The following is a 25,251-nucleotide window of genomic DNA, read 5'->3' on the forward strand; positions in this document are numbered from 1 at the left end:
AGCTAATGCTCCATCCTAGAACAGGCCAGCTAAGCTGGCTGCTTCTTCCCAAAGAGCTCTATGCTGAAGCGTTCACGTCCATGCGGAGTGCCATTTCAACACGTTTAAAAAGTTGGGTTTCCCTTGGGGCCAGGCTAAGCAGGGGGAGCGCAGGGGTCAGGAAGGCTACTGACAGGTTTAAGTTCGTGACTGATGAACAGGAGTCTTACCGGAATCCCCCACCTAAACTTCTGGGGCCTCTTAGCAGCTTTGACCCTTCAGCCTGCTGAAACATGCTTGTCTTGCCAGCGTCTTCTGTGATGGGCAGCATGGTCTTGGTACAATGCCTGCCCTGGGGCTCAGGAAAGGCAACAGTCCATTTAAACCTACCTGTTTGTATGTTCTCTCAGCAACACACATCATGAAGAAAAACATCCAGGTTAAGCAAAGTCTTTCAAGGAAGTTGATCGCAGACAGAACAATAACAGGGATGCTAGCAGGTGCTCCACAGAAGATGTGCAGAAGCTCCTTTAGAGAGATGGAGCACAGCTGCTCCAGGTTATCTGTGCGGAAGAGTCTGTAGAGGAATGGTAGGAACGCTAATCCAATGGTGATGACGTTTCCCAGCATTTGATACCCCGCTCCTTGCTGGTAGGCGTTAACCTGGCAAGCAGGAACAAAAGTAGGCTGATTACCCAGGGTTTTGCATCAAGGAAAAGGCATGCTGCTGTGGCAGCATTAAATCAATCAAGCATTAGGGCATAACCTAAAATAGTTCCACCCACTTCAGTCCAAAACGAACAACAATCAATCAGTCAATAAATAATAAAACCACCACCTTCAGCACACTGCAGCTGACAATGATCAGCACTCGCCAGTCTCAACAGGACTTCCTCAATTTTGGTTTATGCAATTTTGAAGTAAGAACATTTGGGACAGCTGTGTTTACCATTGAAGAGGGACCACTTTTATACTGCACTTCATATCTGCACGTATTGCTACTTTCAGGTTTTTTGGTGGTTGCTTTTTAAAGCATGAGGGAAGGTTGCAATGCCTTACAGCCCTCTTACCCTGCTCATGATAATCCCACTGATCTCCAGCACAGACATGTCCACCTTCTTACAGTCATTCCCTTCCCAGATCAGCGCGCTCACTTTTGCAGATGCTGGACTTGTGTTCTGCAGCCAAAACAAATGGTTCTATAAAAGAGAAAAGAATGCAAAAGACGTATAATCGCTTTCTGTCCTGCTATTAAATAATGCTTTTCCCTAGAAAACATTTAGATTGAGAGGGGGTTCCAACTCTGGGTTTGGGTGAAATACTTTGTGTTGGGATTAGCAGCGCTCCAGATAATACTGGCAGGAAGGAGGGAGCTGATAGTTGATACTGCTTAGATCATTCCAGACTTCCATGTGATTAGCACAGCTGACAGAATGGGCTCATCCAGCAGTAGGTTTCTCACATTATACCAACACCACTCAGATGTGTCTTCCATAATATTTGGGCAGATGGGGAAAAGGCGGGGGGGGGTTGTGTGGAATCTTTCATTGTATTCCCAGCTCCTGGATACAAATCAACAAACCTGCTGGAAAACATCTTCCTTCACATCCCGCCTGGTGCCTCTCACAGTCATTTCCTCACTGTCGCTGGTGCAGGACGAGCGACATTCTGGCCCGTGAAGCAGATCGTCCCAAAGCATGTCTTCTGTCTCAGAGTCGTGGCGAGTGCTTTCCGAGTCTCCCCGGCTCACACTGCAGCTCCGGGATCCCACGCTAATGCAGGACCTCACGTCCTTTGAAGAAGAGCAAGATTTATATAGCACAGCCCCGTGCACCGATGTGCAGAAAGACCTCCTCCTCCTACCAGCAATCAGCTACATCGGCTTCCCAGGGCAGCTGAGCACTCCCATCACACCCACCGGGTCCCAGGTGTGACAGACACTATTGCTCCGTGACCGTTTCTGCAACCAGCTTTTCTACACAGGAAGTCACACAGCATCAGCTCTCCACCTCAGTTCCAAACTTTACGACACAAAAATTGACTTATTCATTCTAATGCAAAAGTTTCCTGGCTTTTGCATCATCTCTTAAGATTTCATTTCTATTTCGTATTTATTTATAGATTTTTGTATTTATAATTTGATATTCATGTATTTTATTTCTACTTTATTTTCAGGTGGATGGAGTGGCAGGGGGTGAGATAATGAAGTGAATGAGTATATATCACAGAACAGATTTATTTATTTATTTTAAAATCAAAATTTATTAGCATAAAAGTTACAATACAGTGCTGCCCCCCCAAACCACAAGAGCAATTGCAGCAATTCAACATGAGCAATTAGAGGCAGCTTGGGCCATACTGCACTGCCAACAGAGTAGTTTTGTTTGATTTGTTTCTGTTAAACAGAGTAGTATACTCACAATTGTGAACAAAGTTTACAAAGCTGCAAAGCAGCAGGGAAGGAGGCCACACCTTACACCTGAATTTAATACCCCATTTAATCACGGTCTGTGCTGAAGGGAAGAAAGTCCCTGCTCTGGCCAGGCTCAGGAAAATCTCTGGAACTTATGACCATACCTGACTATACAATGTGGATTCTAGTTCAGATTCCACGACACTATCAGAGTCTCTGGCACCTTTCAGGGCTTGCTTCACCTGCCAAAACCAAAGGAAAACCAGCTTGTTATCCATAGCAAAAGACTGTGGAAAATGGCATAAATTCAACATGAGTACCTGCGAGACAGCCTGGTTCAGAGAAACAAGAGGCCTCTTTTTCTTCTCTTCATAGCTATTGTCACTGGAGGCCACTTCTATGTTCTGGAATAACAAGACCTTTTGTGCCACCGCTTCAGCATCCTCCTCACTGGAAAGCTCGTCAGAAACACCACCCCTGCTGGTGCAGTCGTCCTAGAAATACAGCAGTCAAAGTAAGACTAAGGCACTGATAAAGGACCAGCCTATGAGCTGCATCAAACCAAAGGCCCAAAGCCAGTGCTGCCACTACGCTGGTACGCACAGTGATCTCTCATCAGTTGCAAAAGCCAGCAGACGATGACCCCCACAGAACATGCAGAAACAGAATCCAACAGCATCACAGATACACCACAAATTTAAACTCGTTAACCCCCCTCTTGCCTTGCCACAGAGGTAACAAGAGGGAACCTCGGGTGGGGTGGAGTCAGATTTGGGGCAACGCAGGGAAGAGGAAAAGGCAGCAGCAGCTCTTGGCTATGTCTTGCCAGCAACCTTAAGCCTGGGAGAACAGATGCATCTATAAGCTGGTGGCTAGCAGACCTGAAATCGTGAGATGACACCCAGCTCTGTGCCTCTCCAAATGCCTAGAGGCAGAGGCGTTGGGATGGTGGAGTACTACAATGTTCCGCACAGATTCTCATTTAAGTTCTTCATGTGGGAGTTAGCACCTTACCAACCCAGAGGAGCCTCAAAAGTAACTCCACAGAGCTTTCTGGTTTAGAGATTTCAACAGAGGTCACCTCCATCTTTCTCTCTTCCCAAGGGATGTTTCCATCTACTTTCCTGCCTTCCCTCTGAGAGCATATTGCAGGGAACTGTTTGCAAGGCAAATTATTTTACAGAACTGCTCTTGAAAACTGTCATTTTATTTATTTTTAATCATTATCGCAGTCTTCCTTAATATCTTGTGATTAGAAGTCTCTACAACTAAATGCACACTTGGGCAAAACAACAAGCCTTTTCCAGGCTTGTCATATCAGCACCCTGTCAGCTGTTCAGCCGAGAACTAGAAAGGGTTTTTACATTTCTGGTATGCCAGCAAGGATTAGCAGAAGAATGGAGTATCTTGTATTAGATCAAACCATACAGTTAAGTTTCAACAAACTTTTGGGCACATACAGAATACACTGAAATTTGCGACTTCAGATGGATCTTTCCTGCTAGTACCTGATGGCTCTTTTCCCCATCGGAAAGTTTATTTTTCTCTTTGAAGTGCAACAGCCTGTATTCAGATCTGGCGTGTCTGTGTTTAATGCCATTATTCACAGCATTCACACCATTTTCTGTCTCAGTCCCTTTCTCAGCTACCAGCTTTACTCTTCTAATCCTATAAGAGAAAATAAATTGAATGATTTTATGTCAGAGAAAAACTCTTGAAGAAAAACATCATGGTCTCTTTCACTTGCCACACGGGTTCGCCATTAAACAATATAGCTAAAGGAATACGTAATTGTCTTCTGCTGACAGGCTCTTTGTGTCCTGATTCTGTTGAAGAGTCTTGTATCAGCTTCACTCTCACTGGACGGTTCTTTAGTAACTCTAATAGTATGTTAAAACTTCTAAACCAAGAAGGAATATTTTTCTTGTTATTATTTTGAAATACGTAACAATTCTGAAAAAAAAAGCCTTCCTCATCAAGAGAAAGGACCTGTCAGTTGAAAACTCATCAAGAAACTCACCTGAGAAAACAGTAGGAAGACAACGAAATATTATCCCAAACAATCCATCCTCCTTTTCCTTGAGTTACTTTTAGAAAAAGTGAGGTGGTAAAGTGGGATGACTATCCAAGCAACTTAAAATAGAAGGCACAATTGCTTCTGGAAATCAGGCAAAACAGCAATATAATTTGAGCATGCACATTCAAGAAAGGCCACTTATCTGACAAATAAAAATAAGTTCCGCCACTTTCTGCAACTCATTCTAATGCTCAGCTTTAGCTACACCATGAGATATGGTATGATCTCCTAATAAGGATATACTACAAATTCATGAGGAGTCAGCCTCCTACAATACCAAGAGTGGTTTCAGTTCAAAAGAAACTAATTGGCAGACTTGGGGGATGTCAGTGACAGTACACATTCTGTCTTCATTTTCCAGACATCGAATTGTTCACAGTGTCATTACAAATACAACAAACCCAGTGAAGATCACATACCTCCTTCGGAAAAGCATACTAAATAAATTGTTAACAATGGATGCAGATTCAGACTGCTCTTCTTTACTGTTTTTGTCAGAAGACCAACTGTTCCCATCGACACCCACAGATTTGCGTAACTTCCTGATTTTCAAAAAAAGGAGAATTACATTTGTATAGCAAGCTACTTTTAGGTCTTTCCTAAAAGATCTGAATCAGATCTGAACAGCTTTTTAGATGCTATTTTTCTTAAGTCATGCAGACAGAATGCTTATTTACAAACAAAATAAATTTTCTTCGGATTAACCAGAGTTATGCAGGACACCAGTGTATCACTAGTAAAGGATACAACAGACAAAATCCGGGAGAAATCTTTGCTGCAGAAACCTAATAGAGGCAAAACTCTATCCTCATCCACCAACCCCCATTCAAATCTATTCTGTCAGGGTCTAAACTGAGTCAGATGCCTAACAGTCAAATATCTAGTAGGTGGACCGTGACATCTCCCACATGCACAAACAAACTGCCAGCAATGAATCCACCACAGTCATCTCTGTCATCATTTCCCTGTTCTCAACACACATCAGCGACTCCCTGCAGTCAATGCCAAAGCTGGGCACCAGACTGGTTTGCAAAACCTTGAGGATGCCTTTCCCCGCAGAATGCCCTCCTCTGGACACAGAAAGAAACGATTAAAAAGCTAGAAAGAGAAGGCCCAGCTGGCAACTAAACCAGACCTATCATAGCTTGGTAAATCTGCAGCATCTGTCTGGTTATGAGGGGATCACAAGCAGGGCAGAAAATGCTCATTTTCACAGTTAGAGTTAAATAACATAGAAAAATAGAAGAGATTTACCCGTTAACTTCTACCATGAGCAATCCATCATATGCTCTGATGCCAATAAACAAACCTGTTACCCCACTCACCTCCTTCGCCTGCTGAGCCCGTTGTTTCCTGAAGGCTTGTTGATCTGGGTGGACACTATTTGACAGTGAACAGTTCCCATCAGCAACATTAGGCACATTGGTCCCATGACTTCACTTGCATTCACAACAGGCATCATGAAATACAACACAACTGCTATGACTGGAAAGGAGAAAATTGTATCAAATGCAAAAATGAAAGAGCACTGCCCAATTCTTTGGTCATCACTATTTACTTTTACTCTGTTTTATAATTTCTGCAAATAGTAGTGCCACACATCTTGAAATCTACATTAAGCAGGTTTCAGAGAGGAACCTTATGCTTTATGAGATTATGGATGACAAAACTATGTTACGTTCCTTGCAGAAAAAGGACTGTGGCACAGACTGCTGCCAGCCCTTACCTTGCATAACGTAGAGCACCAGGAGCCACATAAAAATACGCTGGGAAGTGACCTGTATCCACCACTGGCTGAATAATGGAAAAAATACAACTCTGACAATTCCTTTCCGAGTTAGGGATGTCCAAGGAATGTCAGGCTTGGCTTTGGCAAACGTAGAGCCTTAGAATAAAAGGAAAAACAAACAAGTCACTAATCATGAATTACAAGAATTTGCTCACTTATAGCTTCCTTTTTGGCCAAGACCAAACCCTGCCAGAACGCTGCGGCTCGGGAGGGTGACAGCAGCCCAGCTTCAGGCACTCGTCCAAGCTACGGCACTCGACCAGGCCTGGGGGAAGCTGCCCCTTGCCTTATCGCAGCACACCGGCTGCTGAGCCCCGCCGAGCCCGCTCGCAGCCACCCCGCGCCCCTCCTGCCGCAGCTATCGGCGTGTCTGCGCTCCCTCCACGCTGAGGGGGGCAAGCACGGGCAGCCGGACCTCCGGTAAGGTCCTGGGCTTCGACAGCGCCCTGAGCCGCTGCCGCCACGAAGCTGCGTGACTCCGGCTGCGGGAGCCGCTTCGCAGCTCCGGAGGGAGCCGGCCGGCCCTTCCCCCGGCGGAAAGCGGCTGCGCGGGGCCGCCGGCCACCGGCATCTCTCCCGGGACTGCTCACCTCGGATTAAGTCCACGTCGATCAGGTCAGGCTGGATGTGACCCTTCTTCTTAGGCTTGTTTTTGAAGCCCTACGGAGCCGAAAACAAAGGCCTGTTAGGCGCCAGGGGAGCCGGACCCAGGCTGCGAGGGCGGCGGGAGCGCCCGGCCGCCGCCGTTACCTTCATCTCTGTCTGCTCGATGGACTTCTCCCATATCTGCTGGTCGTAGGCCCCGATCTGGAAGGAGAGGAGGCTGAGGGCACGGCCGGGCCCGCGGCCGCCCGCGCCGCGCCACACTCACCTTCTTCTGGTACCAGGAAATGGCATCCCTGTCGCGAGAGGCCATGGGGCGCCGCAGGGCACCGGCGAGCTCGGGGCGGCCCGGCCCCGGCCCCGGCCGCTGTTACCCTGGAGACCGCCGCGAGCCCGGTGCTCGACTGGCTCCGCCTGCCCCCGGCCCGCCCCCACCCAGGCAGCACTAGCAGAGCGCCGAGCGCCGCGACTCCAGCGCGGAAATAAGTAGCCAGGCAGGTAAAGGACAAAATCAGACTTTGTTTATTAAAAAAATACTTTACAGGAAAAAAATTCTATGCATTCCGTTGGACTATTTTACAAAGAAATAGCTTAACAGTTTGACACTGGTGTACAGTCAGCTACGGACAGAAATGCACTGCGTGGGGCGCGGGCCCGTGCCCGCCCGACCCTCGGGGCCACTCGCCAGGGTAATAAATATACTAAGGCCGCACAAAGCAAGTGTCTTCCAGGCAATTGTACACGTCCTCTGCAGGCAGAGACCTTAGATAAATTAAAACCACAGAAAAAAAATAATCGTAGCTGCCAATCCAAATCAAATTAAACCTCACAGACCCAGAAACACAAGTCTCTTTACACCTTGTACAAAGAAATCAGAAGCGTGTGGATCCTGCGAGAAACCCCTGGGAACCCGCCAGCCCCGGGCTCGCTACTCCCACCGTCCAGACCCGAGAAGGGCCGCGCCAGGTTAAGGACATGAGCTGGCGCCTCTGAGACAAGTTCTGACCATCGGCCTGGTCCAGGGGGAACTGAGCTGTAATGTGCAGGAAAACTGACAGAGCACGGCGGAGAGCCCTTTTCTGTATGGCAAGAGCTATACCTGTGAAAAGTGTTGGTTATAAATCCCCTGAGAACACTTCACCGAGCGTCCCACCTTCCTGGAAGAGAACGTGTCAAGTATCTGCACAAAATGACCTGTAGCATGTCTAAGGGAGAGCGGAAAGTGAAGCTAACTGCTATTTTGCCTGTCAATTGCCTCATGCTAGCCCACTTCTAGCACAACCCTGTCACTCACCTTTATCCCAAGTGGCATTTTTAATCAACAGCACTTTACTTAAAATAGAAGCCTGTGCCAGAGTTCCATATCCCAAAGCTGATGGCTCTACAGACAGCGCCTGGGCCATCAGCAGCCGTCTCCAGCACATAGCAGGAGTATTTTCTACTGATCAACTGACACAGATAGCAGGGCAGGTCCTCAGACACAGAGAACTGAGGATTTACAGGAACTGACCAGCACATTCGTATTTATGAACTGTTTCATATCTATCTGGGTACTACTGAGAAATATTAGAACAACCCACAAAATCTGCCAAAGTTTTATTACCTCATCATGTAGGCTGTTTTACAAAATCTTAGAGAAATCCGAACAGCCATCTATTTAACATGGGAGATATTCAGAAATATTTACTTGGACCTACCCAGAGATTTGTTTTGCTCAGCAAATCTCAAGTGGCTTGAACTCATTGCTTCATTTCTGAACAGCTGTAGCTTACAAAAATTAGTACTCTACATGTTTTGTTCTGGAAAACATTTGCATCTTTCACATCAAGGCATTGTTCTAATCCTGCTCTATTTTCAGTGCAGTTGGAGCAATCTTGAAACAATGGCTAGACAGTACAGCAATCTGCTTCGTTAGCAACCCCTCTCATACTTCACATCCAGAATTGAGGTGGAGTTTGAAAGCAGTACATCACTTTGGTTAAAGCCTACCAAAGCTGATAATATATTTGGGTAGTAAGATTTCTATAAAGTTTGCTCCTCTCTTCCTCAGTCTTCCAAGCATGCTAGAACAGCATCAGCAACATTCAAGTCACGTGAAGATACATTTCTGTATTTAAATCTGACATTAGATATTGAGCAACTGAACAGAACACAAAGAGAGCATGATGCTATTGGTCATGTCACTCCATCCAAAGCGGTAAGTCAGAGCATTTTCCAGGTATTTCTGGCTGTAGTCAGATTTCACTAAAGCTAGTTTTGAAAGCAACATGAGCCACTCTGGTCTTCCTCCTTTATCCATCTGAAAACACGCTACTAGAATTTACAGAGGACTTCCAAATTTATTCCCTCTTCATTCTGTTTCAACTTTCACTACAAAACAGACAAGTTGGTGTACGGGGGCTCTTAATCTGTTTATTCTGCCTTTAAAGTTATGTTTGCAGACTCACTGTAGTATCTGCAGTTTTGTCAATTCCTGAGTGATTGTATGCAGTGCTGGCTGTCAAAGAAAAGCCACCTTATTGATGTACCTCTACTGACACGACCAAAGAATAGCACATGTGAGAAGTGAAATGGGCACTTGGAAGACCAGCAGACTTCGTAAAAAGGAAAGAACACCCTTGGGTAATACGATCTTTGAATGTGAAGGATGAGCTGAAACCACTATTGCCTGTGAGGAATTTTGCTTTGCACAACCCTTAAAGCTATGAAATTCCTCTCAACATAAAAAGTGGAAAAAACCCACCAGAGAACAGACAGCTCATTTATGAGCCGGTCTGGGTCATCTAGGATTTCTGCTAAGATTAAATTACACCCCTGCATGAATCACATTACTTTTCATCATAAAAAGCTTTCCATTCTAACACCTTATTTACACAGATTACTAAACAAGTCACTACCACTTCAATCTGTAAATTAGTTTTAAATTGAAATATTTCCTAGTCCTCATTTTTGTACCGAAGACAATACATACATACACATAAGGAGTAATACAGGTTCTAACTAATCACTGCAGTATCTTCTGATGATTATTCTTCTATCAGTTTAAAATAGTGACCTCTACACTGAGGTGCTAATATGTATATAAAAGCCTACACAAACAATATTGCACAAAGTAAGATTTATAATAGAGTAACATAGAGACCCTTATAAAGAGAAGAGTAATAATTGATATTAAAAAGATGCATCCAGAACTAACACAGCATCTTTGCTTTTGTCTAGTCTAACATAGTGTTTCAAATCTTTCCTACCCCAGTGAGGATTAGAACAAATGAATTTATCTGGAGACAGCTTAAGTTGCACCAAAACCCAGCTTGTACTCTAAATGTGGGGAGGGGGAAGGGAGAGGGAGAAAGGGACAGGACTTTCCCTTTTGATAACTGGAAAGGGCAGTAATAAATGGGGTGAGTGAAAGTCAAATACAGATTACACATTAACATCCAGAAATATTGAAAGATTGTTTAAACACTGTTGATAGCTGACACTCTACACATTTAGCACGTGCCACTGATTTTTCCACAGCACCTGGGCACCCAGAAGCTACACATGGAAAAAGCAGTCCAATGCCGTAATACTTTTTATCGTGAAACAGTAATACAGAACTTCCTAGAGTAAGGACAGCCTTACTGCCTAAAGTCAGTTATCAACTCAATGCTATTACCTTAAGTGCATCAGTACAGGGGAAAGTGTGGTTCCATTGGACACATTACGACCTGACCAAAACAAGCTGCCAAGTTGGTTAGTATTTTAAAGCCTTAAAGTGCTCAAAGATAGCGGTTTCCTCCACAAGACTACTGATAGGTTCTCTAATTTTGACACTAGTATTAACCATGTTCAGGGAAGATGTATTTTGGAAGCAAAACCCTCACACCAAACAACATAAGCAGTGCTATGAAAAGTGTTAGGTCAGTAAGTCATTGCATTTCAACAGGATCAGACACTTTCTTCAGTTAATTTTACAGATCACCTTTATAGGAACCGTAAGAAAGAGCGATCATTTTCTATAGCTTGTGTATAAACCCAACTTGTATATAAACCAACATGTCAAGAACAGACATACCAAAAATTTCACAAGTCATCAAAAGTGCTGTGCTTTTTTTTTTTTTTTTTTAAGCAATTAAAATGAGATGGGAAAGTCACTTTGCAAGTCTACAAAAGCATCACTTTCTGGTAAAGATTAGAGATAACGTAAAAGTAGGGAAATAACACTGACCAATGTAGTTCAATCATTTTATGTTCCTGGAGGAATTTCATTCTGACTTTGAGGAGATATTCAATATCTCTTTACTTAAACAGAAAGAAGTGGTAGACCACTGTTACAGGTTGTACTAAGGGGTTAAAATACAACTTGAATTTTGCATAATCTGTGTAAAAAAGATATGCTTGACATTTTGGAATGTCACCTTTCTTTATAGAATTATAGGCAAGATTTCTCCAATAAAACATAAGCCAGTTATAAAACTATAACTTCACATCAAAATTTTAAAAAGTTGTTAAAAAATGTTTGATTATATACATATCACACAGAAGAGCCTGCATGATCCTGTGGATTGTGTTGCTGATCAGACTCTACTTTAAAACCTGGAAGGGGCTGGGCCACCTGATCTGGTTGCACAAGTCCTGATATTGAAGAAACAGAGGAGGAGAGCACCCCTGCTGTAAGCTGTGTTTCTATACCTGGTTCTTCGGACTCTATTTTTACACTTACACATTGGGGTTCACCTTCTGACTCTGTCTTTCCAGGAACACTACTGTTCAAGCTTGAATTGCTTTCTGCATTTTGGGAAGTCTCCCCCACAGGGTGATATTGTTTAAGTCTTATGTGCCAGGCTAAGCTGCAGACTGCTGACACTGTTTTGAACTGATGAATGACATTTCTAGGGATGAAGTAGATGTCATTGTCACACAACTGAATTCTAGCATAGCGAATGCCTTCCCGTCTCATTTGGTTTAGTTTGGCTTCATCCACCCACTGAACACACTGAGAGAAGGAAAGATGGTAAAGTTAGTGGTATACTCTGTTTAAACAATTCAGTATCCACCTATTTTCAACGTACTTCATATCTAAATTAGAATGTTTCTGTTTAACTGGTAAAACTTCAAATTTAAATGAGAATTGGAATTTTTAAATGTCATTTATCTGATGTGCACACCTTAGGAAGGGACAACAAATGCTTAACAGCATTCTACCGTTAAGAGCTGAAAACAGCAGATTTGACATGAGGCTTTACTGTTTTCACTGACAGGACTGAGTTTAGATGCCTTCACATCATAAGACAACATCAGTATATTACAAAAAGCAGAAACAGGCATACGTGACTTCTTAATGAACTTCTAACTGTTTCTATAGCACACATCATGACACACAGCATAAATCCCAGCTTGGTAGAAAGGAAAAGCAGCTGGACTAGATGCTTATTGTAGGCCCCTTCCAACTGAACTATTCTATTCTGAAACACGAGAAGGAAAGATGCCCAACAGCTGTTAACTGAGGGCCACGGAAGATACAAAAGGGCTGGCTATACAGCGAACCTGCAAACTGTCAGAAGCTACTTCCAAAATGCTAAGAATGAGCTGTCGCTAGGGAAGATTCAATACCTGTGACACTGGAGGTTCATGCAGGTCCAGCTGAAGTCTCTGCACAACGTCAGTGAAGTCTTCAGCATGAAAACAAACCACATCTTTGGTTATACGAGGCTGGTCACTCCTAGAAAAAGACAAGAGTTCCAGGAATTTTTAAAGGATTTGAGTTACAGACCTCTTTCCAACACAGTTTGATTGAACCAATGACCTACTTCAGCTTTACGCTGTGCGCAAAGTCTTGTCACTTCTCAATACATGTATTATTTTGAAAAGGAGGTATAATTCAGAGATTTCTCTTTCTTTTTTCCCCCCCATTTTACTTCTTTCTTGATGCACGCACAACAGAAGTGACATTTTCATGGACAAATACTATCCTGAAGTGTCCAAGAACTAGGTTCAAACTGCCCTAACTAAGTTCTCTGTATGTTCTAGGGACCACAGTGTGCCTCAACTCTTCCATTCTATAATTAGACTGAATAATTCCGTATTAAAGGAAAAACTTAAAGTAACAATAATGGCTGTGAATCAGAGCAAAGGAAGTTCGGCACCTTTTATCCATATGAAAATCTAATGATATTGCTAATGATGCTATCCAATTTCTACTGTAATTGCTAGAAATAACAACGATGCAAGTCTAGTTTCTGTGCAAGGTCAACAGCAACGTCCTGGGTACATGCAATGTTGTGGAATTGATTACATTGAGTTCTTAGACTACTGTTACAGAAGTTAGCGTTAATATACCTATTCAGGAAAAAAAGAACAGTCACAGATGACGGTCCAGGCATGGTATCTTAAGGCTTATTTTGTAGGTCACCAAAATCTTCTGCAAAGGGCTATTACAACTTTTCTAGCACCTCAGGAAGAGGGAAAAATAGTGGGTACGTAGCTTGTGTTTTCCAGAGCTCTAGACAGCATTTATATCATCACAGGATTCAAGCCATTTCTTTGATTAGGCTCATTTTCCAAGGAATTTTTTTTTTTTTTTGAAAGAAAGCGTTTAGAATTTCCCCCTCAGACTAGAATAGTCACACTTCAGTGGCACTTACCATTCCCCAAACTGTACAGCCTTCAGAACACCTACAGCAGCTGTACTCTGCCAGTCAAACCCTTGGCCCACATGATCAGCGTGAGCTCTTGTTCTGTCTTCAAACAGAACCTCACGGGGCTCACTGGTCCGAGGTAGGTACTGAAGATTCTTTATTTCATTCATTGACCTACAACGCAACAGAAAAGGCATACTAAAAAAGTGTTTCAGACTACTCAAAAATAAATACTCGTATTAAAATAATCTTAAGATATTGCAGGCTTCTTAATCAAAGACCAAAGCACTTCCCTCTGATTTCTTCTGGGTGTTTATTCAACAAAAGATCAAAACAAATACAACAAAGTACAATTCAGCTTATGAAATCAAACTTTATATAAAACAAATCCAATCAAGAAATATTTTTTGTTCACTTGTGCTGAAAGAACTCTCCCAGGAATATAATACGTAAAACAGAGCTATGTGAACAGATACTGAGCTCTACTTATTTGGGAGTACATCCAAAAATTCTTTTTGAAGTTACAATTAAAGTATGTTTCCAATTCTTTACCTCTTAAAATTTGTTCTACAGCACACTTTCTGAGAAAGACAGCAAGCACATATGTATACCACAGTATTTCCTGAGAAGCAGACAGCATTACAAGTGCTTTAGCACTAGCATTAAAATGCGACACAGTGTTACGGATCTCTGCTGTTTTAGAGCATTTCACCTGCCCTCACCACCACATTAGTTCTCTCCACAGAAGTAAGAAGAACAAAGAAGTCTCCTGAAGGATAATAAAAAGAGGTTTCAGTCTTAAAAAAAGCACTGATCTAGGACATACCACTATGAAAAGTGGTGAAATAAAATAACCATCACAAATAACTTACTTATCCACTGAGCCAATGCGAAACAAAGGAAAACAAAACTTAAATCTGTGAACAAGCCTTCTAAAGAACTGGTTACACAAAGTATTTAGGTTTTGTTCTCAAGTCTAACACGGACATAACTGCAATGTTTTACCTTTAAAACAGAAAGGAAAGCAAAACATTACCGGCGCCGTTTGAATGGCGATTTTGGCATATCAGCTGTCGGGATCATCTGCTCTCCTGGTCTCACCCACATTATGGGACCATCATCACTTTGTGACCTGCACTGAAGTCTGAGACTAGAAAGAGTACCCCAGGGCAAAGTCATCTAAAAGAAAACAAAAACAAAACAACCCACAAAACACACATAACACAAAACACTGGGTGAGATAGAAAAATTAAATGATGCCTTTGGTAAAAGTAGTTCAAATCTGCTGTCAAAAGAATTGTACAGAACTAAAATAAGTTTAGGAGGCAAATTTATTCCAAGGTAACTTTATCCTACTTAGTTTTTAGAGAAGTAAATGGTTAAATATAGTTTATCATATATATGCACTAGATAATTTTTTAATTATTCACACAAATGTAGCTACCCAATTCAGTTCCCTTCATTTGGACACAGGAACAAATCTAACTCAGTAGTCCAAACAACAAGCCCATCAATAGAAAAAATACTTTATGGTTTCCAATTACTTGGAAATATATTAAACAGTAATTGTTTAAATACCTATAGTGCTCTCAACAAACACCACAAGTTACTGCTTACTCTGAGAAATGGAGATTCTTCTAACATATCTAGAAATTCTGGGAAGTAGTCCCCAACTTCTTCATCCACTGCTCCAACAAGACTGATCTGCCGCATTGGTCCTGCTCTGTAGGTTCCACAGCAATACGTTCGATTGACCTAAATGGCCAGAAAAGGAAAGACAATTCCATCATAGCTTTAGTTCTGATAAAAGAGATTAAAATTGATTAATATAATACACTAGGCCACAACTTAAATGAATTTTGGACTCATCTACACCTATTTCATTAGAGATGCCTTTAGGAATACACAGAGGCTGTTCAGAACAGATGCCCATGGGGTATCCCAAGAGAAAAGAACGCCTGTCTGTATTGCTGCTATTCAGACTTCAGAAGTATTTCCTGTCAGTAAGTTAGTATTTGACTAAATCAGGAACAATTCAACGCTTCCAGGCTGCCTTGAGAAAATGGTCATGCAAAGTTCCCTTGTGACTCAGTCTTTCACCAGCAAGCTTCAACTCTACTAATTTGCGCAGTTCACATTTGCTTCTACATTTCCAACTGTTTGCTACAGAGTTGTGTGCACTCTTCATTTCAGTCATGTCCCAGAGGCCTTTCCCAACTGTAGCAAAAAATCTAGGTGTCCTTCATGCAGCGGTTCTGATAATATTGTTATAGTGCGTCACAAGACTGGACAAAAAAAAACCTGAGGAAATGACAGAGGTCCAGCTAGAAATCCAGCTTTCATGTTCAACAATTCTAGAATTACCATTTGCAATATAACCTGATGTCACTGCTGTGGCCAGAAACACTTTTAATCTCACTTACAGCTTTTTGACATCCTCCATAGCACAGGCTGTCCCACTTTCCCAGGTCATCTGGGAATTTTTTCTTGCCAATTTCCTGTTCCCGGAGGAGAACCACTGGCAGGGCTCCAGTGCTCTCTAGTCTCCTCCTATGGACTACAGCTATAACATGCCATATGGCCACAGGGTAGGTTGTATGTAGATGCTGCAGCTATTCAGTCTTACAAGATCAGAAATTCTGCTGTAATTAGTCTGGTTTGTATATGTATATGTGTCTGATCCCCAGCCTTCCGCCACTCTTCATTAACAGCCTCTCTAATATTCAAGTGGCTCTAGTAGTGAAAAACGCCAGCCAACCCCCTTGGCTGAACAGTGGGATAGGTACAAAGGACAGAGGGTTACTGGTAGATTTGTAATTTTATAGTCATGTTCAGAAAGTGTGATATATATTTTATGTTTTATAACTGCATTTATAGATAGATGTATGAAGCAGCTTAGTTTTAAGTTTCTTGAGTTTAAGTTTTGCAGTTTAGCCAACACACCAGTTGTAGTTAAACTACTCCATGAAGTTGTTAAAGCTAAATTAGGAGAGACTAATAAAGCAAGAGTTACAATTACTGCTACAATTTTATTCTCTAGCAGCAACTGTAGATATTTAGCTTCTTAATTATAGGAGCCTAGCTCACTCCTATTTCCAGAGCCCTCCTTTCTTTAGCTTTGTATATATGCAGTTAGCAGTTCTGCATTGATTGCACAAACTTAGCTTTTAATTAAAAGCTGAGTAGGAGCCAAAGACGTCTTCACATAGAGCTTTATTCCTCAGCCCTAAGCCAACTACTGCACCGCATCACCTCTACCTACCTCCCTGTGTAAAGAGTTTATATCCTAAATCGCTCACAGAAATTCATTGTGCAGCTCAAGCACTCACTCCACCTTCAAGTCCAGTGGCAGCCACCAAATGAGCACTTGCAAACTTCCTGGTTTTGACTGTACAGCTTTTAAGAGGCAGGCGCTATCTTCCGAGGCTATTAATTCTCTTTGGCTGTTGACCTAAGAGAAAATTAAGTCTCCAAATCCTCTTAGAACATTACTACTAAAATTTCATATCCAATGTCAGTGAAGTGGAACAATTTCCCCAGCTAGCCAGAACGCAATTCAGAGCAGCAGTATTAGAAAACCGTAGCATTAGTCTAGTTCTCTGCAGCTATGGGAGAACCAAGGACTGAAATGCTCTGGCCCTTAAGCCAGTTAAACTTAACTGCCTGGTACTATTAAAGTAAGTGAAGACAGACTATTTCCAGATGAGATTTGTTCTATTGAAACCACCTGTTGAGATTCACTAATATTTCACAGGTGTTTGTCACAAGTTAGAATGAATTATAATACTATATGCACTTTTTCCTTGTAATGTTTTCAAAGGGAATGAAAAACTAGGAGCTTTAATTTGTTTTGTTTGTTTTTTTAAATGCACTGAAATGCAATGAAAAAACAGAAAATAATTCAAGAGCTATAAAGAAGACTAGAAATACTTAAGGAGATCTTGGATTTCAATGTTTTGCTAGTTTTTAATAGAACTTAAAAGAAATATACACACTTGAGAATTAAAACCAGGACATGTTTACACTGAAAATACGTACTAACTCATGGCAATCCCCAGCAGACTGTAGTATTCATCTCAAGCACTTCAATCATAGGGGAAATAGTATCTCTGCTGCTCTGGAGAAATTGAGGAGAAGGTGGAACCTTACATGAAAAGGAATTTTTTTACAGCATATTAAACTAGTAGACTAATACCACTGGTTAGGTTTGTAGTCTCAAGAATACAGAATATGCTAAGCACTTGTGTGTAACAACAAGCATATTCATGACCATCTAGAAGAACTGGCACCTTACTCATAGGACACTCAGCCACCCAAGTGTAAAGGAAGACCAAGTAACCTGCTTGCTGCACCTTCCTGCAAACTACTTTGACCTTTTATTTTCCAAGCACTCTAGATGCACTCTCCACAGCCATATTAATTTCACAGCCATCTTCAAGCACCCCTCTTTTCAGGGAAGAAAGATGTGACTATGAAATATGTGAAGTCACTTTGCTATATCCACTAGGACCTTTCTTGAAGTTTCTTGTTTATATTTAAAGTTCAGCTCTTGTTTAGGAACTTAGCCTGGGTCCTTCCAGTTTACATGGCTGTCAGAAGTTAGTAACTTATTACCACAGCACCTTCATTGCTATAATTTGTTCAATACACTTCTTTAAAAACATTAGTGGATCATATGATCAGTAACTGCCACTATCTACAGATCAGACCACGCTCTATCTTTACTGTTGCAAAAGGACCATCAGGCTAGTGTCCTCTACTCTTTCAAAATGCCAAACAGCTACCCTACGTATTCCCCTACACTCCATATAGGATCACATGAAAAGTGAAGTTGCAGGAATATTCAAAATTAGCTCTTCAGTGTTCACGGAGACATTTTTATAGCAGCTGAACAATACGCCTGTCTGTTCCATACACTTGAGTGGGAACAGAAGTAGACAACATTTCCTGTAGAAGTTACGGATGTGGTATTTGCATGTTACTGAGATAATTCAGACCCCTGGCTCACAAAGGGTTAAGCAAGCAGTATACCTCAGCTTGGGTAAGAGGAGGACACACAGATGAGGCACAAGCCTGAGACAAATGAGGTTAAGTTTCAGAAGTTTCTCTCTAGTTCCAAGAAAAGCTTGAATCAGTTGACAGTGACAGTATTTTAGTACGTCAAGTCAGCTATAAAACCAGCCACGCAAACACTTTGCTGCAAGGAAGAAAGCAAGCACACAAGGCAGCTTACTATTTACAACAGAAGGAGGATAGTGTGACACGCCATTACAGCGAGGGTTGTATGTTTGACTAAAATCTGTCAGATGCTTGATTAAGACCATCGATCATTATTTATATGGCTTAAGTGATAAACCAAAATAACCTTGCAGTACTGATGCACAATTTCTCCATTTCATACTTTGAAGGCTTCTACTAAAAATCAAGTCACCCTTCCAGGGTAAGAGACCTTTTTCCAGAAGTAAGACAAAGATGGGGCAGACAACCAAACTGTGATATGGCTCATTAACTAAAAATGTCAGGAAGAGAGTAAGCTTTTCTGACAGTATGTTGCAGGAGTAGGAAAACTTAGCCTACATCCCCTGTTTGCTGCTTCTCCCATGTCCTTCCCAGAGGCAAAAGCAGCTTATGCAACACCTAGTTCCCCCAACTCTTCCCTGGCCTGCTCTCAGAACCCCCAGTCCCTCACGGCAGTTTAACTGGTCTTTGGGTCATACAGAGAACCCATACAGCACTTGATCAGTTTCTTCTTGGCGAAAGGAATAAATAAAAAGTAGAAGTGGTTTTTCAAGTCTAGAGATGTTCCAATTCACTGAGTAGACCCAGAAGCAATTGTACTGAAACAACTGATAAGGAAAATAGAGTTCGTTCTAGCTGCATTGCTAAGACTTAGCTTCTAAATTGAAGTATGCCCTTATGTGAAGGCAAATTACTGTTCAGTGATTTGAGTCTTGAAAGCTTTAGTCCAAGTGAACAGCTCCAAACTGAAGCTTAGCTTTAGCACTGAAGTATCAGAGCAAATGAGCCAGAGCCAATGCAAGCAAAAAAATCCAGAGAACACTGAAGCTTAGTTATTTTAATACACAGAAACCAAACATTTATACTACAAATACACACTGGAGTGCTTTGTTATAAATATTTAGTTTATGTTGTCCTCACTACCCTAAGAACAAAGGGATTCACCTTGCATAGAAGTTAATTATCACTAGATTTTTATGAAGTCTTTGAGATTAAAGTCCTTATTTTGAATTGGGGAAACTTCCTACTAAAATTCAGTTTATCTGACAAGGTACACAGAACAGATGAATGCTGTACAAGCCAAAGGTCACACCAACTTTCAGTTAACAGACCAAATTTTGATTTCTTGACACCATGACATCAGAACTCAAGACTGCCTAATGCTCAAAATCCCCTTGCCACAGCGCAGGCAGACATACTGTGCCAGTACAGCAAACAAGTTCACGCATACAGAACGGAGGTGACTTTCATCCAAGTATCTTCAATTAAAAATATTCTCAGTATTACCGCATACAACAAATACTGTAATACATTTAATCTGCAAAGGCATAACTGTGAAGTGCTTTCGCATTGTACAATTTCTCATTATGGAAGGTCCAAAAGAGAAGCTTTGCCCATCTCTTCATTCCTCAACAGTGCTGCCAAGGAACAGCAGCAAAATAGCCACAGCATACTCCCTATGCTCTCTTAAGCAGGGCATTTTAGCCTTCTCTATTTAAATATAAGCTAGCTTGCAAAAACTGGGAGTTTCAGCAGCATGCAGCTACCATAGTTTGAATCTACTATCAGCTTAAATGCACCCTTAAACTAGATACTTTACCATCATCTACATTCTCTGACGAGTCCTGTTCCAGCTGTCTTAAAGAGTTGTGACAACTATACTTTTCTGTGTTTGCTCAGTGTGTGGACCTCACTAACGTACTTCAGAGAGGATTAACCAGGTCATGCTGAAGCTGGGTTTAGAGAGGTGTTTTAGACCAACTGAACCTTATGTCATGACTCAATCTTAATCAAGTTTAGACAGTACTTAAAATAGAATTAATTGAAATACCAGCGCTGACTATAACCCAGCGAAGCCTCTTACTTATTACCATGCATTTCTCAAATGTATTTATAGTATAAGCTACGCATGCTTACAAGATGGAAACATTCACCAAGAAAAAGTCTAATTGTCAAATATTCAATTGGCACTGTTCAGCCATTTCAGGGGGTCATCACATGTACTCCAAGTAAATCAGAATGTAATCATGATGTTGAAGAACATAGATAAATCGCTAACAAAGAAGACTTTAAAGCCTAACCTGTGGCCAAATTTCACATCTGCAGAGTACAGGTGTGTACTGTGCAAAAGTGTTCTTGCTGATAGCAGCAGTTTCTATGCTCATCAGACAGACTGTTTTTGAAGTACTGTGCGCTCTGATGCAGCTCTGGCAGCACAGTTCCTTAAACCAAGAAATAAAAACAGATTTTAAATAAGTGCTGTAGTAACTATTTGTTGTCAAACAAGCAAGCATCAGAATTACTAATTAATAACACCTATGACAAATTCCAGAAGTGACCAAGCGGCAACTGTTTTTCCAACGCATTCTTGCTTATAGGCATTTGGTGAACTCTGGAGAGATCCAGACAGCCCATCCACAAGCATTACCATTTCAAAACTCTTACTAAAGAAGGTCTGTTCCAATAGTACTGAACTGCACTCCACTACAGAGTTTCAAGTTTTTCCTTCCAACAGGTGAACCAGTAAAAGAAATTAAGGTCTTGAGTAAATTCTCTAGAAGTAATCAGCAGTCTGAATCTTTATCAGAGTAGACTAAGCAGGAAGAGGTTTTACTCCATCTGAAACACATTTATCTAAACTGTAGTGTTGCTGTAGGTTCATAAATGCTTCTAAGTTGATCACAAGAGTCAAACCCAAGGGGTTTTCATATGGGAATCTTGAAGTTATTACTGTTGCATCCATTTAACTTACACGGAAATACTGTTTGAGAATGCAGAATACTTCAAGCCTACTATGGAAATCAAGGTAGTATATAAAATGAAAGTTTAAACACTTCTCTGAAAGTTTAAACACCCAGCACCAGCTACTGATAGAATTGAGATGTTAAAAAACCCCAACAAACTATTTGTGAGTTATATACTGGAATCTGAAAAATAACATCCTTGAAAAAATCTAAACAGATCTATTGAATAGAAAAAGCACTGCTGGTATCTGCGATCTATCCAACCCTTAATACAGACTTGGCTATCGTTTTGTACGATATCAGTGTTCTCCCAAGTTTAGAAGATTAACTGAAAAGTCTGCAAGAAGATCAGTGCAGATCTTTTCAGATCACAGTTAGCAGTGTCTAAAGTGTGATTCACCAACTACCAGTGGGCACAAGAGAGCTTTAAGCAGAGACAGGCATAAATAGCACAGCAGCAGTAGTCCCATCACCTTAGGGAAAAAAAAAAAATGAAATTGTGCCTCACCTATTTTAGGCCATCCCTGCTCTGGATTAATGAGATTAATCAAATCTACGTGTTCTGCAAGTTTTACACCTTTAAACAGCTCTTACCTGAGAGTGAAAATTTGAAATCGTTGTTGTTTCAATGTCCTTCTTGCCCAAAATTTCCATTTTCACAGGAGTGTTAGGAAAGTTAAAAGCAAAGTAATCCAGGAAGTCCGGTAAATAAGCAGCTGCTCCATGTACTATGGCTAAAGCATAGTAAGCTGCATTTTTATCATTTTCACTGAATGACAACGCAAGAAACTCTTCTGCAAATCTCTCCATCTCCACTGGAGACAAAAATGAGAGTTCATCCATGTAAGCATGAAGGACCAGAGCACCACCATTGGACTGATGTTCTTCATGAATGAAGTTACTAAATTTAGTGCCAGTTTTCAAGAAGCTGCTGCGAACAGAATGCTCCTGGTGTGTCACAAATGGTGTTTGTACTCCCTGGGGTATTCGATATTCCTGCATACCCAAATTCAGTCTGCAGAGCTGCTCATCCTTCAGATACCTGAAGGATTCCTTGTTCATTTCTAAGTTATCACACTGTCCTTGAGACAGAGTCTCTTTGTCAATTCGAGTGAGTCCAGCACACACCGTCTGCACTTCTTTATTGTACATCTTCAGGCGTTTTCCCCTCATATCTTCCCGGTGTTTCTTTTTCTTTTTTTTCTTTATCTTCTTCATAATAAGACTGTCAGCTCGCTGGGTTTTGCCATTTTCGTCTGGAGTTTCTGGCAGCAACAATAAAGAGAAGATTAGAGTTCTGCAGTTGCTGCATATTCACCCAAAAAGAACTAAGACCTCTGATTTGCTAAGGCTATCTATTCCCAGGAAGACTGGCCAATAGCAATGTCGTGACTTTTACTTACAATACCTAATTACACAGCAAAAAAATGCAGTACTTTATTATGCAAAGAAAGCCTGGAATTAAGGAAAACTTCCAAAATTCAAGCTTAGTATCTTAGAAAAATTTCAATTTTTGACAGATTTACTAGAATACCTTTAGAAAGAGTCCATATTTCAGAACATCTATAATTAAGTATATTAATAACTTCTGACATTTAAGGCAGTGCCATGCAGGGGAAGAGGATAAACAAGTATGCATAACATTTAAACATAATGACTTTCATTAGAGAACACTTCCCCAATTTCGGATATGCAATATAGAAGCAAAACAGAGTACAACTGAAGAGATACAAACATTGTAGACATTTAGAGGTAAAAATACTTGAAGAAGTTACCCTTCCAGACAAACAATAAATAGATTAAAAAAAATCTGACACTGCTAGTCTTTTGTATTAAAAGATCAGAATCATCACATCCATACCTGTAACACTAGCAAAAGATAGCTAACTATTCAGTTAATTCAGAACTAGAAATTAAGAGGCTGTTTGTTTTGGTTTCTTTTAAAGGTTAATCAACCTGTAAGAGGCTAAAGGCTGACAGACAAAATGTAAAGTAGTACTGCTAGACAAAATGTAATAGTTTAATTGCTCATCTTTTAGGAATAAAAACTAATTCATGTAATGTTTAGCAAGTGACAATGGTAGGTAGAAAACCTGATCATCCAGCTGTTAAAATACTCAATTGCCAAGACAAGATTTTAATCTGCCCGAATCAAAGAACTGTTTCATGCCAACAACAGATATAAACCTCTAAGAGCCATATTACCAGGATAGCTGTGGGGGTCAGAACAACCTGCAACTGAAGGTAACATCTGACTAGAAGCAAGAGCTGCAAGTTTTTCAGTTTCCAGCAGCACAGTGCTTCGTGCTAACAAAATTCCCTTTCTTTGTCTGCAAAGCTTTCAAATTTGTATTCCCTCTTTATTCTCCTGCAGTACTTGAAGTTAAATAAAAAAGCATGTTGCATCGATCTAGGAGAAAAGGTGTAATGATAGATACATGCAGCTTCAAGTTATTCAGCCTAATCACAGTATTTAACTGTATCACTACCAGTTCGGTCTTGGAGCTCTTTAGTGAAGATGGTTGACCTTGTAACAGCCCAGTGTAATGAACAGAATTACTCACGAAGCAAAGAAAGAGTAGATTGCTTAATACTAACTTCATACAATTGTCTTAGGACTCGAAATACAAGTTTTCACAGTACCGCTGTTAGCCTTTACAAACAGCGAAAGCCCTTATTTTTGCATTACAGCTAGGGAAACCAGGAAAAGAAACACAGTACCACTTGTTTTGTTAAGTCAACTGAAACAGTTCTCTGAATAAGCTTTTCTGGAAATCTCGGAAGTTAAGCGTGCATAAGCTTCTCAGTCGCTAAGCTCTCAAGTATAGATACCTCTTTACTAAGTGCAATGAACACACTAATCACACAGATTTTTCCTCTGGTGGAACCAGGGATTCCAAGTTGAAACTAAGTAAGAATTTCATGCCGCCACTGAGCTGCTGGGAATGCTTCCCTGTAGATGTTTCCAAGTTAATTTTTGGTTGTTGAAGGTGTCTTATTTTAAGCATTTCTAATTTTAGATATAGTTTAAAAACCTCAGACATGCAGTAGTTTTAATGCAGAGTATCTCTCTTCCTGCCTGAAGATAGAGCAGACGTACACCTTGCATCCTGTACATTTTGGAACTTCCAGTGAACACTGGTCTGTTCTCAGGATAAAAGCTACCCTGCCCGCTGCTGTGGCCACTGAACGCGGCAGTGCCAGTACTACAGTGGGAGCAACCTCTGTATTAAGTGAAGCTACGCAGTGACATTACGGCAAAGTCTGACACACTTGAAGGAAATATAGTTTTAATTATTCCTTTAAATAAATGGAAAGCCTCTAGTACCTCAAACACAGAGAGCTATAGCCAAGTCATCAAAATATGGGCTCCCACAGTGAGGCAGAGTAACAGCAGGGCAAGTAACTCAGCCAGTCTAAAACTAGACACCACGTAACTGAACACACTAGCATCATTATTAAACAGCAAAAACACTTGAGATATTATTATCACCTGTGGCCAAAGATAAGAATAGTATAGTCAAAGAAACAGGCAGTTTAATTAGGTCATACATAGAAATAAAAACTGATAGACAGGAAAAAAAATCCCACCCCATCCCCAAACCCACTAGATGTGCAGTCTAGAGCAAGTAGTGAAGAGATTCAGAATAATTCCAGTTAGCAAACAGCTTTAATTTGGAAATCTGGCATTCAGATGGTGATTTTAGTGGTGTTTAAGGCTTCATTAAAAGAAGGCCTCACCTGATTACTGGGCTAGAACTGACCCACCATGACACTCCCTGTCTAGG

At 41.2% G+C, this 25,251-nt stretch overlaps 1 protein-coding gene across 12 annotated transcripts in view; it reads right to left on the minus strand.

Annotated features, from left to right (window-relative positions):
* The window catches only part of LOC308054651 (protein PHTF1-like), a 31,568-nt gene that overhangs the window by 4,402 nt on the left and 1,915 nt on the right, over positions 1-25,251 (minus strand). For 7 of the 12 annotated variants that reach the window (XR_013924170.1, XR_013924171.1, XR_013924172.1 and 4 more), the window contains exons 2-16: positions 22,058-22,728; positions 15,099-15,236; positions 14,518-14,660; positions 13,488-13,655; positions 12,457-12,565; positions 7,009-7,065; positions 6,849-6,918; positions 6,196-6,354; positions 5,795-5,954; positions 4,889-5,011; positions 3,901-4,060; positions 2,557-2,886; positions 1,562-1,771; positions 1,050-1,178; positions 370-642 (exon numbers count right to left, since the gene is read on the minus strand). Coding sequence is in view for 8 of the 12 variants with exons in the window: in XM_080367809.1 (XP_080223935.1) it covers positions 370-642; positions 1,050-1,178; positions 1,562-1,771; positions 2,557-2,886; positions 3,901-4,060; positions 4,889-5,011; positions 5,795-5,954; positions 6,196-6,354; positions 6,849-6,918; positions 7,009-7,065; positions 12,457-12,565; positions 13,488-13,655; positions 14,518-14,660; positions 15,099-15,236; positions 22,058-22,728 (2,900 nt within the window). In the remaining 4 variants the exon portion in view is untranslated. Of the gene's footprint in view, positions 1-369; positions 643-1,049; positions 1,179-1,561; positions 1,772-2,556; positions 2,887-3,900; positions 4,061-4,888; positions 5,012-5,794; positions 5,955-6,195; positions 6,355-6,848; positions 6,919-7,008; positions 7,066-7,129; positions 11,840-12,456; positions 12,566-13,487; positions 13,656-14,517; positions 14,661-15,098; positions 15,237-22,057; positions 22,729-25,251 lie in introns of those variants that run through there. The other 5 variants (XM_080367805.1, XM_080367811.1, XM_080367807.1 and 2 more) reach the window with 5 other exon arrangements.

Source organism: Falco punctatus, assembly GCF_963210335.1.
Source record: "Falco punctatus genome assembly, chromosome: 17".
Taxonomy (NCBI): Eukaryota; Metazoa; Chordata; class Aves; order Falconiformes; family Falconidae; genus Falco; species Falco punctatus.